At 35.8% G+C, this 18008-nt stretch overlaps 1 protein-coding gene and 1 long non-coding RNA gene across 20 annotated transcripts in view; one reads left to right on the top strand and one right to left on the bottom strand.

Annotated features, from left to right (window-relative positions):
• Positions 1 to 18008, top strand: part of LOC112661978 (uncharacterized) — a 165901-nt gene that overhangs the window by 89592 nt on the left and 58301 nt on the right. For 13 of the 14 annotated variants that reach the window (XR_007401852.1, XR_004815240.2, XR_004815242.2 and 10 more), the window contains one exon: positions 14611 to 16462. This is a non-coding gene — a long non-coding RNA (uncharacterized LOC112661978). Of the gene's footprint in view, positions 1 to 11720; positions 11985 to 14610; positions 16463 to 18008 lie in introns of all 14 variants that reach the window. The other variant, XR_007401859.1, reaches the window with a different exon arrangement.
• The window catches only part of UBR5 (ubiquitin protein ligase E3 component n-recognin 5), a 135869-nt gene that overhangs the window by 39920 nt on the left and 77941 nt on the right, over positions 1 to 18008 (bottom strand). For 4 of the 6 annotated variants that reach the window (XM_025450120.3, XM_025450117.3, XM_025450121.3 and 1 more), the window contains exons 15-26: positions 17678 to 17787; positions 16331 to 16443; positions 14776 to 14919; positions 14569 to 14680; positions 14168 to 14322; positions 13716 to 13913; positions 9071 to 9281; positions 7924 to 8050; positions 3759 to 3910; positions 3224 to 3319; positions 2765 to 2888; positions 397 to 494 (exon numbers count right to left, since the gene is read on the bottom strand). In XM_025450120.3, the coding sequence (XP_025305905.1) occupies positions 397 to 494; positions 2765 to 2888; positions 3224 to 3319; positions 3759 to 3910; positions 7924 to 8050; positions 9071 to 9281; positions 13716 to 13913; positions 14168 to 14322; positions 14569 to 14680; positions 14776 to 14919; positions 16331 to 16443; positions 17678 to 17787 (1640 nt within the window). The remainder of the gene's footprint in view (positions 1 to 396; positions 495 to 2764; positions 2889 to 3223; positions 3320 to 3758; positions 3911 to 7923; positions 8051 to 9070; positions 9282 to 13715; positions 13914 to 14167; positions 14323 to 14568; positions 14681 to 14775; positions 14920 to 16330; positions 16444 to 17677; positions 17788 to 18008) is intronic. The other 2 variants (XM_025450118.3, XM_025450122.3) reach the window with 2 other exon arrangements.

Here is an 18008-nt window from a genome sequence, read left to right on the forward strand (position 1 = left end):
CAGAGGGAAGAGCATTTAGGCATCTGACCTATTGTTTCTATAAAATTTTATCACTTCCACCAATTAACTACTGACAGGTTCTATCAGTAATCCATCTTCATTTTCAAAAGATTAATCATTACATTATCCATTATACAGTTTTTTTTTTAATTTAAAAAATTACACCAGCTGTTTTTTGATGGAAAGTTAGAAGACACAATATACTTGGAATAAGAACAAACACATAAATTTTTACACACAAATTCACATACACAAAAGAATAAATTGATAGTTTCTATTCAATTACATCATTTCAATACACAGGAATTAGGTTTGAATAATATTATCAAATTATTATATGTAAAAGGAAACCCATTCAAACTAAAAAATAAGCAACTCTTTTAGGACTTAAATTACCTTTTGCAATTTTCTGGGCTGTTTCTAAGATGGTAATTGCAGCAGGATAAGCTCGGCCACTTACAGCTGACATAAAGGGGGTCATCCCTCTTGCATCCCTAAAACAAGAAAAATTATACATAAAACATTAATAATCAATTATTCCTTGATTATAAAAGAAATAGATGTTCATGATGAAATAAAAAAGTAATTTTGCTGTATTAAATAATGTTCTACCATTCAAAGAAAATCACTGGTGTTATTTTCTAGTCTCCTACTAAGAAAGAAAGCCACTTTTCTAAGGATCCTTGTCTCTCTCAACCATGTTCTCCTTTCTTGGCCTTAGTGACACTAAAGAATAGATCACCAAGGGCTCTACAGTCAAACTAATATTTTCTAGATGTGGGGATGGTAATAGGCTCTATCTCATACAATTGTGATGAGGATTAAATCAATTATTACTTAAAAGCTTTTAACACAATACTCAGCAAATAAAATATACTCAATAAATGTTACCTGTTATTATTATGTATTTTCTCTTAAAAATGTACCTTCAGTATTCTTCCCTGAATTTCTATTCCCTCCTGTATTTCCCAAAATTTAGTCCTCAGCCACCTGTGGCTCCCTCTCTGATCTACCAAAGCAACTACCCCTCTACAATAACATAGTTCCAACATCTACACTTGTGTACTTGGTAAGTCTACTTCGGATTTCCCAGTGATACCTCATATTCAACATGTCTAACAACTATTATCACCTTTCTCCCCAAACCTGCTCTCTATCTGACTTATGTCAGCCAATAGCATCACTGTTCCTAGAAACTAGGATAAAAATTTGGATTCTTCATGAAGACTTCCTTCTAAATCAATTTTTTGCTCTTATATCTAATCCTTCTCTTCCATTTTCCAGTTCAGTTTGTTGTAACACACATACTAAAAAAGGTGACAAGTGGACACAAAAACCAAAACCTCAAACTCCAGTCTCTACTCTTGCCTATTTAGACAACACCAAATGATTGAGGCAATTATACAAAATAGTACCCTTAAAAACACCATAAATCGAAAGTAAAACTTTTAAGTGAGAAAATAAAAATATATACAAATACATACATACATACATTTTTTTCTATCTTTTTTTATCTATCCCTCAAACCACTAATAAATTAATAAGCTGCTTCTAGAGTAATAACTTATTTCCAATTCAGTGACTTATTTTACTAGTGGGGCAGCCTTCATTAAAGTAATCATAAGTTCATAAATTGGGTCATTATGGCCTAAGGCCAATAAGGCTTAAACAAAAACTCCCTTGCCCTCAATAATAAAAAACTCAAACACCTTCTTGTTCTAAAATATGAAGAGGTAACATAAGGGTGATGACTGGAAGTCTGAATTCTGGAACCAAGAGACAGACCACATTTAGAATTCCAGCTGTGCCACTCACTAGTTTTGTGACCCTGGGCAGTTAATTAACCTTTAAGACCATTACTTCATGTATAAAATGGGAATAATATTGCCTATTCCACATTGATAGAGAGTTTAATAAAAGTAGAGTGTGGCATAGATAAGAGCTAACTTTTATAAAAATGCTTATTATTATGAGTTTGGAGTTATTTTTAAAGATTTTATAAGAGAGAGCATACAAGTGCTCAGAAGTTAGGGAGAGGGACAGAGGAAGAGGGAGTAGCAGACTCCACACTGAGCACAGAGCCCAATGTGGGGCTCAATCGCAGGACCCCAGGACCATGACCTGAGCCAAAGGCAGATGCTTAACCAACTGAACCACCCAGGAGCCCCTTATTATTATGAGTTTGTAAAGGAACAAGGAACATAAACAGCCATGCTGAAAGCAGCACTATATAACGTTAATGAGGATTTGCCACACAATACTTATCAAAAACTTTGCATAATCTCATTATGACTTTTCAAGGCAAAAAAAGATTTCCAGAGAAACCATCAGAATCATCCACAGAGTTTTAGATTACAAATTCCAGGCCCCATCCCAGACCTACTGAGTCATACTTCTAGTGCAAAGCCTGGAAAAGAATCTGTATAATTTTTTAAGTTCTCCCAATGACAATGACATAATTTATGAATTCACATTTGAGAATAACTATACTGTGATCTTTTTAACTTATATACATATACACACCTCCTAATCAAGCTCACATAAAATTAGTTTGTATTTACTTAGTGTACACTGAATTATACTGAGAAGGGCCCTTCATTGAAGAGAGCTTGGTTAATTACAGAGGGAATAAAAAAATGCTAGATTCTGATCAGTTATTTTAAATTCACATTAGATAACTGTTATCCATACACTGCAAGATCAACTTAAATAGTACAGGGAACTAAGCTAAATCTTTGCATCAAAAGTATATTAAACTTCTTACTTGGCAGAGAGGAGTTCTCGTAAATAGGGCTGCAGAACAACACTGTCACATAACAATTTTAATATAAAATGAGCATTGGCCTTTCGATCCTTGGACTCTACTACAGATGGCTCTGTGGAAGGACCTGTAATTAAGCAGATCCATTTGGTAACAAGAGTAAACAAAACAGAGTGAAAGAATATTCTGGAATAACATACCACGTATCTATTAAATAAGCCATCAGAAAAATATTCTAGTATCCGTAATAAATTAGTAACTTCATTATAGAAAATTTAAATACATTAACACACTTTACAACTCTGTTCATGATGATGTGTATGATCATACACACAATTTCACTGATATATGGAAGATCTAATTCAGACAGATAGTTTTCAAGCCAGGAAAGTATCTTTGAAATCAAGTGTGGATCTGTAGAAACCCAAATGCCTAGGCAGATAAAATAGTACAGATTCTCACCTGGAATAGTGGAGGTGCTTGGTCCTTGACCGGTACCAGTCGCTGCTGTGGTAAGAGATCCCACAGCAGGGGCCAGGATAAAATCAATGTCACCATCTTTCAGTAAACAGAACAGCAGGATGTACATCATTATAGGCAACATATCCCTAACATGTTCTCTTAACTGGCCTTAAGGCTTTTCTCTGTAAGCCAAAGGTCAAATCAGACAGAGGTTTAAGTGGAAACTTGTTTTCCAAACTATACGAGAAGGAATCCACTAGATAAATTACTGACTTATTGTGATGTATTACTAACTAGCTTCTTGCTAGCATGGAAATACAGATGTCAATGAAAAAGTTTCTAAAAAAAAAGAAAAAAAATTTCTAGAATTTTAAGTTATAAACCCCTTAAACCAAATCTTTACAACTAAATTAGTTTACTCATTATGCTACTTTTAAACATTTCAGATTTCTAAATATCCCATTAAAATGTTTAATTTCCTGTCTTTCAGGACCTTGTTTTTTGGTTAAACACTAAATAAAATAACAGATCTTACCAGGATCCATCGCAGGAGGGTCAGGAACCCAACTAGGGGGAGCTATGGGGGGTGAAACTGGATCCTGGTGGTCACTGGATGAAGCTCCAGCTTCATGTCTACCCAAACCAGCTGCTCTCAACGAACGTCTCATCATTTCCCGTAATCTCAAACTAGAAGAACATGGACAAAATTGGAGCTCACTACCATGGCTAAATGTAATGAAAAGGTGCACAGAACTTCTCATCTGAGATCAAAGTTTGTTCTATAAGCAAATACTCCAGGCAAGGGAAGTGAAGTACAAATGCCAATTCTGGAATCACAGAGTAAGTCAGTGAGGGATAGAAATGAAACTGGGAGCACCCAGTTCAGCACTAAAACCACTATATTAAGCTCCCACACAAACTTAAGCACAGGGAACAAAACTTACGGTGAAGATTAGAAAATAATCTTTCATACAGTTAAGGTAAATGAACAGCTGAACATTAAGACAAAAAGAATTTTCTGTCCCCTGTTTATAATCCAGTAAGAATTAAGTTTAATAATAAACATCAGCAAACATACTGATTAGCACAAAACCAATACTGTTAGCTCATTAAATAAATCCCTTTGCTGTGATCTCAAAAGCAATTGAACTAATGTCCACACACTTTGTTTTAAAACAAAGACCAATTTAGATTTTTCATACCAAAAAAAGAAAAAAATGTTTTTAACAGTACAACTTGCATCCCAAGGAAAATTAATGAAACTGGAGCTTATAAAATGTGTTGTTAGATTAATGTCTGGGCGTGATTTTTTTTCTCCTGCTATATATATATGTATAAAAATACTGCACAGGTGTGCACATCACTAAAAAGAAAAGGAAATAATCACAAACACAGACCTTGTGAGGGGAACTGGTAACTACCTGTATAAAAATCTATACCTCTGAATAAAAGCTTACAAAAGCCTACAGAATTAACATGTTACAAACAGCAGTTAAGAGAGAGCACATAAGGCAAATCCCTTCCATCAGCCACAATTTTAGAGTCTCTAAATGAATATAGACTAAAAATTCAATTATAAGGGCCAGGTAACACATAAGGGACACCATTCTCCCATGCAAATTTAATCCCAAAGTCATGACATTTCTCTGATGTGAAAGACCTACCACTTTACCAGATGAGCACATTATATGTCTACAAATAAGTAATTTAGAAAGATTTTTATTAATGTTTGACTCTTCTAATTATAACTGTTGTGTGATCCAAGGGTAAATGTGGTTTTCCATATCAACACACTTTCCATTTTATAAGGACATTTTTTTAAAAAGCTTTACAAAGATTTCTTTTGGAGGTTACTTTCAGGAACACATCTATTTTATAAAGCTTATATATGATGATGTACCTTTGGGAACAGAAACATTCTTTGGAAGATTCTGCAAAGTAAGTTTTAACGTCTCAAATAATATATCAGTTATTTTAGTATTCACTATCAAGAAATACCTATAGTTAATTCTTTTATGGTATTGATGTCTTCCCTCTCCCAATTCAGATATCTGAGTTTAAGAGTATTTGGAATAAGGAGGGGTACAGGGCATAGGGATTATTTCAGTCAAGGTCACTTCCCTGTCCAAAGACCTCACCCACAGAAAAATTATACCTATAATTTGGTAGGTAGGTAAATACCTACCTTACTAGGTAACAGCACACATCAGGGTGACTGTTCACACTGTGATGTTCCTAAATAATCTTAATTAAGCTCAACACAGACACTTGGTATTCTAGTGTATCTTACTCAAAATACAGAGAGAGAGAAAAAATCAGCAGTAAGTGGGAGGCACTACAAATAACCTGAAAATAAATGCATGTTTGGGGCTATTAAGAAGAATGCTTATTCCAGGGTCACAAAGTCAATGCCTACAGGCCCAGAAGGCAATATCAATTGAGGAAAAGGGCAGTCAGGTCTAATAAATAGGGATTAATGGCGAACTAGAAGCATACATGCTTATCTAAAGGCATTCAAATTTTAAAGGAAAAAAAATTTTAACAGTGCACAGGCCAAACAAAACGTGGACTATTCTCCAACCTCTAGCTTAGAGTTGACTAAGAATAAAATGAAGATAAATTGAGACCATAGTCTAATCTTGAACTTGCAAACTCCCAACTCTGTTGTTGTGATGTAGTCAATTCAATATTAAATGAGGGGGTCATTCCTTTGTCATTTTAAAAAATTGTCCTTAACCACTTTTCTTCATTAGGTCTTGGGAACATTTTTAAGTACAATGCCCAGCTCCTCATATATTCTTTAAAAACAAAAAACAAAAAACAAAAAAAAGAAAATTATTCTTCAAGATGTTGTACACAATTCATGAAGATTCACCTGTATCCTCAGTGGCTGAGGACAATACTGAGGAGATACCACCTTGGCTGCTAAGATTCAGAGTTTTGACATTTCTTCGTATAGGCTTGCCTGGAGTCATCGTATTTTCTGACAATATGGAAGAATTCAAGGATGATGTAATTTCCTCTTTGTAAGCACGTTATATCCATGCTACAGAAGCCTTAGAATCCAGTCATGTTCAAACATACCACTGTGACAAAAAAGCGAAGGTCATGTGTCTTCCAGATTAACAATCTCTAGAGTACATACACCTGCAATCAGATGCATCAATCAAGCTTTCCACTAAATCTGCCCTTTGTACTCAGGAACTATGAGTCACATAACAAAACTTCTGAGTCAAATCATCATCTGAAGACATTTAACAGTACTCCATTCAATATTGAAATTGCATCAGTTTTGAGCTTACAGCTCATGAATCCCAGCCTGCATACTCATCAAGGGGCATCGCCTAGAAAATCCATTGTAGGCTAGAGGAGGGTTTCACTTCAATGAAGCAGAGTCTGTGGACTTCCTACTGCCCGGCGTGGATAATAAGACTCCTGTGCTTTCATCTGTTCAACCGGCAGCCCTGAGTTTGAACTGGTTAAGAGCACTGCAGTGAAATCTTCGGCAAATGCCTCAAAGGAGCTTACTCTGCAAATTATTTCTGTGAGCAACACATCACCCACTCTTGAAGCTCCTTTTAGTCTTTGCCTTCAAAATAATCCTTACATGAAAAAAAAAGATGGCAGCACTGGCATTGGACCAACCATATCAGAGTCCAACTTGATCTGCACCTGTATTAACCCTGAGGAAATGAAATACCTGAAATAATTCAGACACTAATTTCTTCATGAAGTATTTAAGTTGTTTTCCATTTTAGACCAAACACTTTATCTGCCTAGTATAGTCCTAAACAAGTAAGCTGGTGATAATTTCCATTTTGTATAATCTATATAAGGTCTTTGTACTGTTTTAAGTTATAATTTGGTCACCCATAAATAGTTTGTGATAAATCTCACTTCAGGACATTTTTGAACCTGGGAAGCTATCAATTTTAGAAGAATCATTTTTAAAGGGAAAGTTGGATATGGAACAGAAAATAGGCAAAGAGAGTCTTCATTTTAAGTAGACTTTACAATCTATCATATTAGCACAGTGAGCAGTGCTTCCGTCAGTGACCTGTCAAGTGTCCAAGAACTCTGGCTCTCGTGTCTAATATAAATGTGCTTTTTCCTTCAGGAAACAAACAAACAAACAAACAAAACAAAACAAAACACTATATCCTGAATTCTTTATAATATTCTTCATCTATTCAAACACCTAGTAATTTTTTGTGTGATTAAGGTTTGTCCATCCCACAACTGAGAGAGCCTGAAAATTTAAAATATATATCAAACATTTACAATACACACCAGCCTTTCAATTCTTCCCAGATCAATAAGACATCTGAGAAATTGAGCTAAATAAGTAATCCAAAAAGTAAGATTGAAGTTCTTTCAATAATTGTTATTACTTGTTCTCCAACTAAAGAAAATAACTTCCTAGGAAACAAGAATGATAAACTTAAAACACATTCAAAGAATCAAGGTTCAACTACTTGTCTAAATTATCTCAAATTTCTGAAGCGTCCTAGATCCTACTATTCTACGCTTAAAATCTTATTAGATATTATCAGATCTTTTTTCCCAGGGTTGATACTGGAAGGAACAAAAACAAAGCAAAAGGACCCACCAATTCATGCATAAGATAGATAAGAGATACATTTTTCTGTACTTGGATTCTGTTTCCGCCAATTAAACTTTCCTGGTAAAAATCACATTACCTTCGACTACTTGATGATCCAGCCCGATTACCTGGGCCATTACTTGAAACAACGGATATTGCATTTGCAATGGCCTCAACAGCAGAAAGCCTTTCTGCGAATGTATTTCTTTCAGAGCGCTCTGCTTCTGAAACATAAGAGAAGAAATTAGGATCAATTTAAATTTCAAAAATAACTAAGAGATTAAGTATGTACAGGCCATTAAATGCTAACTACTATGTATTTTAGTACTCTAATTCACATACTAGAGATAATAAATCGCTTAATTTTTTCCTGAGCAACACACTTAAGATAGATTTAACTATGACCTTTAATATGTGAATTATTTCCTTATTCTGCCTTACTTTTCAACCCCCAAAGGTCAAAGATAAGATTATTCCTAAGTAGACTGAAATCTAGCTTTCACTACCAAGGAAGAAAAAGATGCACAATTCAGTACCTCAAGTCTTGGTTTATATATTATTCATCCTCCTTTAATGATAAGATAATAAAGGTTAGAAACTTGCAAACAAAAAAAAAAATTTAAACATTAAAAAAGAAAAGAAAAAAGCAGCCTGCAAAACCACTGCTCAAAAATGTAGCTACAAAAAAAAAAAAAAAAAAAGTAGCTACCAGAGTATCACTGGTAGAATTTAAAATCGGGAAAAACATTTATGAACCACACAACTGCACTTTAGGCTTGCAGATTTCCCCTTCAAACATTTAGCCAATTAAAACCTTTATGGCAAAAAAAGCTTATTTTTCCAAAAACATCTCAGAACTCACTAGGCTGTTTTCCCCTCTACATTCTGAAAATTGGCATAAAAGTTGCTTCAGTGTAACTTGCCTTAACTTGCTAAATAATTCTCATGGTAATAAAAGTTATTTGCTATTATAAAATCAGTAAGTCTCATTAAATATTACTCATATAGTTTATATATATAGTAGAAAACACACTGATAAAAAGTTATCTGCTTATGTTACATACTCAACCTAACCAGAGGACAGACATCTTTACCTTCTAAGAATATCGAAACTCCTGTTTTACAAAGCAAAGAAAAAGTACACACAAATTCTTTGTAGTCATTTCCTTTTCTTTAATAGCTGTTATATTTTCAAAACTGCCTAAAATTCCTTTTAGAGACCTTGTTATAGTTCTTATTCTCACCCTCTTCTTCTTTAGTTTCCTTATTGCTGGTTGGAAAACAAACTGATACACAAGCATGCAAAATATTTCGGTTTCCATCACATCTGTGGCTGATGAATGTCTGTAGCATCTGTAGATTCTGCTCTAAAACAACCGCTTGCTCAAGATTCATGAGATATTGTCGACAGGCTTCATAGTCACAGCGTAGAATGTGCTGCATTAACGTTTGTTTCTGTGCTCAGACAAATTAGGGAAAAAACTTCAATGAATTTGAACAGTACATTACACATGTCAAAACTTCCTCATTTTATAATTGCATACAATAACATAATCAGCTCTGAAAGTAAATAGAGACAAAGTAGCCCACCAAAGGACTTAAAATTGAGGGTACCTTTTAAGCACAGTATACAAATGACAGGAATAGAAAAGAGTGGATAAATTTTCTGTAAAAGACCAGTAAATATTTTCAGCTTTTACAACTGATCCAACTCTGGCAGTGGCAGGAAAGCCACCATATGCGATACACAAATGAATGACAGTGACTGGGATCTGGCTTAAAGGCCAGTCTACTAACCCTTGCCCTGGTTTATATTGTATCTTACATAACTATTGAATTAGAACTCTATTAGCACTGTTAACCAATTAAGTAAAGGTATACATCCTATATATTTTATACATGCTTACGCATACCTCTTATACTTATGAAGGTTTTATTATATCTGGTACATGAAAACCAAAACCTTCAACTCTCCTAGAAATCATGACAGATGCAATCCCTCAGAGGTAACAACTAATGCACTTTATTGTCAAAGACATAGTAACATTAATGATTTATAGTATATTCCATTAACTACCTGAGAAATAGCATGCTATAGACTGAAAATCTATGGCCCCAAAATTCTTCAGTTGAAAGCTAATCCTCAGTGTGATGGTATTTGGAGGTGGGACCTTTGAGAAGTAATTAAGTCATGAGGGTAGGGCCTTTGTGGATGGGATTAGTGCCCTTAAAATGGGCTGAAGAGAACAGAGTTTTCCCCTCCCACCACATGAGAATACATGGCTGTCTATGAAACAATAAGTGGGCCCTCACCAGACACCAAATCTGCCCAGCCTTGATCTTGGACTTCCAGCCTCCAGAACTGTTAGAAATTTCTGTTGTTTATAAGCCAGTCACAATCTATAGCAACCTGAACAGACTAAGACACAGCATGTACAAACCAAGGAGTTCAAGTGTACTTCTTTCAGAATGTAAAACTGTTAAGGGACTTTAATGGAATAAATATAAAGCATTAGTTTTGGAAAACAAGTAAATTTGTTCATTTTAACTAGAATTAAGAACTGGGAAAATAATGTGTGGACTACAAAGGGAAGAAGAAAGATGCATTTGAATTTGAACAACTTACCATCTCTCCCCTAAACTAAATAACCTATCCCTTCCCTCAATCTTATGGAGGAGGAAAGGTAAAAGTGACTACTGGCAGGGGAGGAGGGACAAAAAAAAAATACTTAAAAAACTATTTTCAGTACCTGCCACATATTAGATAGACGACTTTGACTGTGGCACTAAGACACTGAGGTGAGCCCATATATTGTAAGCTCCAGTTTTAGAGTATGAGGTGAAATACATAAGACTAAACTTGCCAAAGTCCAGTGATATATAAAGTAATTAATACATTGAGAAAATGTGTCAAAGGCTCTCCAAAAAATGAAAAGCACAGTACTTTTGAAAGTAACTAAGTCAAGATATTCTGCTGCATATTCTGTGACATAAGAGGTTTTCAAGCAATCATCCAGTCATTGGGTTGGAAGCAGCTACAGCAAACACTGATCTCCAAACTGCTTTACATGGACTCTCACCCTGAGAGTTACCAATACAACATTTACAGTGTTACAAGGAAAAGAGTTTACTCTGCATCACTATTATGTTGTATTTGTCACTTATTCTTATAGCAAAAGGCAGAGTAAGTGCAGTGAAACATTTCTCATGGGTCTACTGTGTACCAATCCCAACTCACTGAGGTACAAAAATAAATGATGGCACACTTTATCCCTACCCATGGGAGGATGACACATTTTATCTTTACCCCTGAGATGCTGACAGAGTGCAGGGGTCACAGAATCAAATGCCTACAGAACATCTGAAGTTAATACAAATGAGTAAAGGAGGCTAGGGATAAGAAAGAACACAAACTATATCATAAATAAATGGCAACATTTAAAGCAATTAAGTATCAAGAACTGCAATAAACTGGAGAGACAATATACAGCTTCTAAAGCTGGCATGCCAATGGCTTTATTATGGCCCAGTGTTTTCAGAGCTTTCCATATTTTAAGAACTGAAAATCTGGATTTTAAAGAAAAATCCTATGGCTTTTAAATGTTGGTAACCAATCAAGTATTTTAAAATGATGTGAAGGTTATTTCCAGGAGCCAAGCTCAGGCCACCGCAACCTCCTTAACCACACGCCTATTAGTTTGGAACCTCTTGTCTAGTAGGTTACAACCAAAACTAAACCAAGAATATGAGCACTGTGTCTCTAAACAAAAAGCTTACAAGCAGCTCTCAGGAGTCAATTCATTTTAGATGCATTTCTAACAAGTTTGCTTTCACCTCCAACCAAATGGAGGGTAAATAAGCACCCATACCAAGTTCTGTTTCCATTCTTTACAGAAAATCTCCTCATAAGAATTGAGATTTTTCTCCTTGGCCCACTCTCATCAGGCTTTCAAGAGCGACCCCACTGTCAAGAGCGACCCAGATGGAGCCAAATCCCCAATCACGTTCAACACTTGCCTTGCCTGGCTACAGTATCATTGGACATGGATGATCACTGCATCCTGTTTCACACATATTCACCACCTGGCTTCCAAGACAACACTCATTCTAGCTTTCCTCCAACTCCTGTGGATGCTGCTCCTTCTGTCTCTTAAGCAGGTTCTTCTTTATCTCCCTACCATTTAAATGCTGATACTATTCTCATGGCTCAATCCTTAGACCTCTTTTCTTCTTCATGACCCTGACAATCTCATTCAGTGTAATTCCTCTAAATATCAGAAATGTACTGTAAGCTACTAAGTCTCATTCTCCATCTTGCTCTGGGTCTTCAGACTTACATATCTATTTACTACCTCCTCTTGGATATCTGATAGGTACCTTTAAACTCTGCGTGTCTAAAACCAAACTCCTGCTGTCTACCCCTCCCCTCCTGAACCTGCTTCATCCCTAGTCTCCCATCTCTATAAATGCCAACTTCATTCCTTCAAAATCTTTGGCCCTCTTGCTTCCGCTGTTTGACATCTATATTGATGATAGATGGTAGAGCCAAATCCGTTGGCTCTACCATCAGCCTAAACTAATAAACCTAGAATCAAATCCCTTCTCCCTCATAACTCTACCTCCTGAGCCAAGACCCCCTTCCCCTCCCACCTAGGCCTTTTTTTTTTCCAAAAAAAATTTTTTAAGATTTTATTTAAAAAAAAAAAACTTTTTAAAAAAATTTATTCATGAAAGACAGAGAGCGAGAGAGAGCGAGAAAGAGAGAGAGAGAGGGGCAGAGACACAGGCAGAGGGAGAAGCCTGACGTGGGACTTGATCCCGGGTCTCCAGGATCACACCCTGGGCTGAAGGCAGCGCTAAACCACTGAGCCACCTGGGCTGCCCCCACCTAGACCTTTTGAATAGCCCCCTTACAGGCCTCCCTACTTCTAAATTATCCCCTAGTATTCTCGGCAGGTCAAGAGTGATCCTTTGAAAATAGGATAAAATAGTCAAATCAGGTCAAACTGTGCTCAAGTTGCTTCAGTAAATTCTGGTGGTACCTGCCTCCACATCTAACAAACACCTCACCCATAACATGTTCAAAACTAAACTCATCCGCTTCCCTCATCCCTTTTGTTCCTCCTGTTTTTATCTCTCCCCACCAACCAACCACACCCAAATCAGAAGCTTTCTAAATCCTTCCTTTCATTTACTGTTGATGACCAGCACCAAGTTTCAGAGCTTCTACTTCCTTAAGATTTCTTGAATCCATCCCCTCCCTCTTCCTCATTTCCAAGAATTCAAGCTTACTTTGTTTCTAACCTGGATAGCCTTTTTACCATGAGCCTTTTTATCTGGTCCCCATACTTCTTTTAAAAAAGCCAGTTTAAAATCCTTCTCCTCCAAGCTTTCGGGGGAAGCTCATATCCCTTAGGCTAGCACACAAGGCACCCTAGTGCCTTTCTCCAGCCTTTGCACTTGTTACTCACTGACCCATAGGAGTTCTACCTTCTGGTTATACCAACAAATTGTACACGGTCTCCCAACATAGTGAGATTCACAAAGGCTATTCTTGGTACTAGAGATAGCCCCTCCTATCTTCAGTTGTTGTCTCGGAGACCCCTATCTGATGATTGAAAGCTGTGTTCAGGCATCACCTCCTCAGAGAAGCCTTCTTTACAGTCACAGTCTGATTTATGTCCCTCCCGCTTTGTGCTCCTACAACATTGTGCATGCCTTACTCAAACATTTACACTGTCATCTTTGGTTCACTCATCTCTCTAGTCCTATTAGACTACTATCACCTGTAGAAAACATTAACAAATAATCCATTCAAGATTGTTTTCCCTAGATTCTAGCAGTATCCTGTGAATGAAAATGCCACTAGTTTCAAAATAGTCAAGTTACCTCTACAGCCATGATGATAATAGCAGCTTTCTTTTTGATTGTTGAATTGGCAGGAAGATTTATTAAAGAATGTACACCCATTCCAAGACTACTAATAGGTGGAAGATCAAGCCAATCAGGATCCCTTATTCCTCCCATGCAATCTTTGGCCATTGGGTAGATAGTACCATTTCCATCTCGAAGAATAATAGGAGATTCCTATAATAGATTAAGAATAATAGAATTTGGCTCTCAATAAAAAATGCATCCTTGATTTTTACAACAGGTATACTTAGCTTCAAATTAGATTAGTTTATATAGACCAAATAAGAAATCCAGTATTAAATGTCCTTGATATTCTAAATTCTTCAATAGTTTAATGACAAGCAAATTATTAGAACCTAACCTTAGGCTTTACAAAATTGCGAATGTTGTCAGACCAATTTCCAAGAGCAAAAAATAAGCCTCTATACCTGTCCAGCAGTGAAAATGGCTACATTCCTCTCATTCTGACCAAGGAAAGCAATGCTGCTTGTAGGGAAATTATTTTCCTGTTCTGCTTTTCCTGTAGCAAGATCAAAGATACAGTACCGTACCCAATTTCCAGTCTTCAAAACAGCATGCACACCTTCAGAAAACATAAATATAAAAAAAAAAAAAAAAGTTATACATCTTTAGTGACCCTTAACAAGTACCTAGCAAATTTTAACATCTCTAGTCATATTTGAAATGTAAATTCATTTCATTCCACAACATTATATACAGGGGGATAAAGACTTCAAACACTCCAAACCATTTTATCCTATACCCATTTACTACACAAGTATTAGTAGGATATAATGTATGCCAATTGAAAAAGTTACAAAATCTTTACCTTTGGAATCCACATTCACTGCTAATATTTCTGTTTTTTCAGGTATACAAAGCTTTTTGGGAGTCCTTTGGAAACAGTCAGGAACTTTTGGTGTTCCACCAGTTTTGACAACCTACATGACACAGAAGGAAACTTGCTCTCAAACTCTGTAATCACTCAAGTAGTCAGTCCCACCATTTACCTGCTGAGTGACTCCTATACACCTACCTGCAGTTCATCAATTCTAAGTAACCTACAATCTTGCAGGAGAGAAGAAGGGTCAGCATCTGAACCAGTGCTGCTCTGACAATTTGTATTACTGGACGTTCCTGGAAATTTTACAGCAACATAGGCACCATCCACTTTTAGCACCTATAAGTATAGGCAAATATGCTGAATATTAATACCAACTTACTGTGAAATCAATAAGCAAATTATACCCATTGAACTTATTTATCACTGAAGGCATTTAATTTCTTATATTTCTCTAATGATCACAAAGTTATAAAATTAACCTGAAGTGGAAAAAAAATAATAACCTAAACAGACTCACCAAAGCTTTGCTGTTGGTTTCTATACTTGAGGCTTATTTTCTAGAGAACAACTGACCATATAGCCAGCACTTAGAGCCAGTGGCATTTAGCAATCAGCTGAAAAAATGAAGTATAACCCTTGAAATTCTTCTATCCTTCCTCTTTTATTAGTTCAGAGCCCTGCTGTATGAAAGAACTTACAACATGATGGTAATGTTCTATATCTGCACTGCCCAATATGGTAGCTATTAGTATAAGTGGCTAATCAGCATCTGAAATAGAGCTAATGTGACTGAAGAGCTGACTTTTTTTTTTAACATTATTTAATTTTAGTAAAATTAACTAGCCACATATATAATTAGTGGCTACCATTTTAGACAACATAGGTAGAGAGTTAGCAATATACAGAAAGACAGAACTTAAAACCAGAATACTCGAGTCCTACCTCTGCTACTTGCTGTTTCTAATTTTGAGTCAGTGTGATCTTCTCAGAGGAAACACTTGCCCATAAACTATAGCTCTATTTTGAGAATCAAATGGAATAGTGTATGAGAAAGGCCTTTGTAAATTAAAGGGCGTGGCATATCTACTCTTTCCCTTAAGTACAAATGAAAGACCATCAATTTCAGAAACAAATGAGCAATCAGAAAAATCATTTTACTTTGCAGATATTCTGCAGCTAGAGATCCATTTTTCAGTATATGTGGAGGGAAAGATGAAATTAATGACATTCCAGTTGATGGACTCTACCCACTTGTTTTTCTTAGAAAGTGAGACTCTCTCCATAAGAAGGGAAAAGAAACTAGAAGGTGACTTGAAGACAGTAAGATTTTTAAATGTTAAGGAAGTTTTTAAATGTTATGGAAGATGATCTTTCCTTCAGAACTAATTCTAATAGTTCCAAAGAATGGACTGTATCAAAAAGGAATATAATTTATATATATATATATATATATATATATATATATATATATATATATAAAATCTCTTTTGCAACTTTTCAGCAACTCTAAAATTATTCTAAAACTTTTCTAAAAAGAACATATCACCATAAATGTTCAAGAAGAAGCCTCATAGTCGTTCATCTTCAGGGACAAAGAAGATATCTACAACAGGCTAAGGACTCACTGAAAGTGATAAACAGGGCAACTTTGAGGAAAGGGCTTGTACACTCACCAACCATAAATTCTTGGATAACCAATACTGTTCTAGTTCTGGTAGTAATTAATTCTTAGATATTTTCAACAAACCTTGCCAACAGGAACATTCTTAACATCTTCCACAAAAACGACTTCCCGAAGAGACCACTGCTCTTCGTTCACCTTTTCCTCCTCTTTCGGGGCAGGGGTGGACCGTCGTCGTTCTTAGACAACAACAAAATGGTAAGTACCAAAAAGAAAATGTAAAAAAGACTTTATAGATTTCATCTAAATATATGAAAAAAGATAATCTGTAAAGGGATACATAACTGAGATATCTATATAACAATTCTGTGAACTACTGCTTTATGATGTTTTATGACCAACTTCCTCTTCAAATGACTTCATAGAGAAAAATAACCGTATCTGTTAATGACTAATGATGCTAACGCTACTGCAAACACCACAAAGAAGAAATAAAAAATTTTCTTTGAACCCTTATAATTAGAACTTTCTGACCAAGGTTTAAAATAAAAGATCTGAAAAAATAAAATAAGAGATCTGGGGACACATGAGTGGCTCAGTGGTTGAGCATGCCTCTGGCTCCGGTCATGATCCCGGGGGGGTCCTGGATCCAGTCCTGCATCAGGCTCCCTGCAAGGAGCCTGCTTCTCCCACTTCCTATGTCTCTGCCTCTCTCTCTGTGTGTCTCTCATGTATTCATAAATAATATCTTTAGAAAATAAATTAATTAATAAAATAAAATTTAAAAATCTGTTAGGCTATTCTTAAGACTATCACATAACTGTTGATAAAGTCTAACTCTGTTTCCTTATGTGAAAGCAAATACATTGTAAAATAAATTTATTTTGAGGACCTTACAAAAAAACTCTTTTTTTTTTTTTTTAATTTTTTTATTTATTTATGATAGTCACACAGAGAGAAAGAGAGAGAGGCAGAGACACAGGCAGAGGGAGAAGCAGGCTCCACGCACCAGGAGCCCGATGTGGGATTCGATCCTGGGCCAAAGGCAGGCGCCAAACCGCTGCGCCACCCAGGGATCCCCAAAAAAACTCTTTTAACCCAAGGTGCAGTAGTGAGTCTAGGTTCATAGATTCTATAAATTCTGACCAAGCCATAACCAATTTGTAATAAAACAGTCTCAACAAAGGTGGACAGATATTCTAATTAGTGGCAGTTTATTTCCCATTACTGCAAAACATTTTACAAGTTATAAGAAACTGCTTTCAAAAACAAGAGAATAGCAACACTGTAAATACCATTTTTTTCATTTAAATAAAGCTACGCATACATACACACAAATCAAACTGATAGAAATGCAATTTACATGAAAAGATATTAAAAATGGTAGGAGTTGCCACAAATCATAAACAGACTGAATACGGCTGTCTCCCTGGGACCTTATTTTGACCAATATACACTACACATAAAACTTACTATATGGCATTGATGCACTGCTGGCAATTGAGGATGCATCGCTGCATGTGGATGCTGGAGATGGTGGGGGACCCATTTCTGTTTTCACTGGTTCCTGCTTACTTTCAGGCCTGAGATAGAAATGAGAGTCTCCTCAGTATTAGGAAAATGAAATATTAGGAACTTGTCAGATATTGTTAAGACTCAAGTTTATGCTTATAAAGGAATGAAATCTTAAAAACTTGTAAAAAGTAGTCTATTTCAAGATAGGGAAAAAGGTACACAGTGCATACTTCAAATTCTTAATAATGTTTTAAAAGAATGGAAAGAAAAATACGCAATATAAAGCCAT

The sequence above is a fragment of the Canis lupus genome, chromosome 13 (genome assembly GCF_003254725.2).
Source record: "Canis lupus dingo isolate Sandy chromosome 13, ASM325472v2, whole genome shotgun sequence".
Classification (NCBI taxonomy): Eukaryota; Metazoa; Chordata; class Mammalia; order Carnivora; family Canidae; genus Canis; species Canis lupus.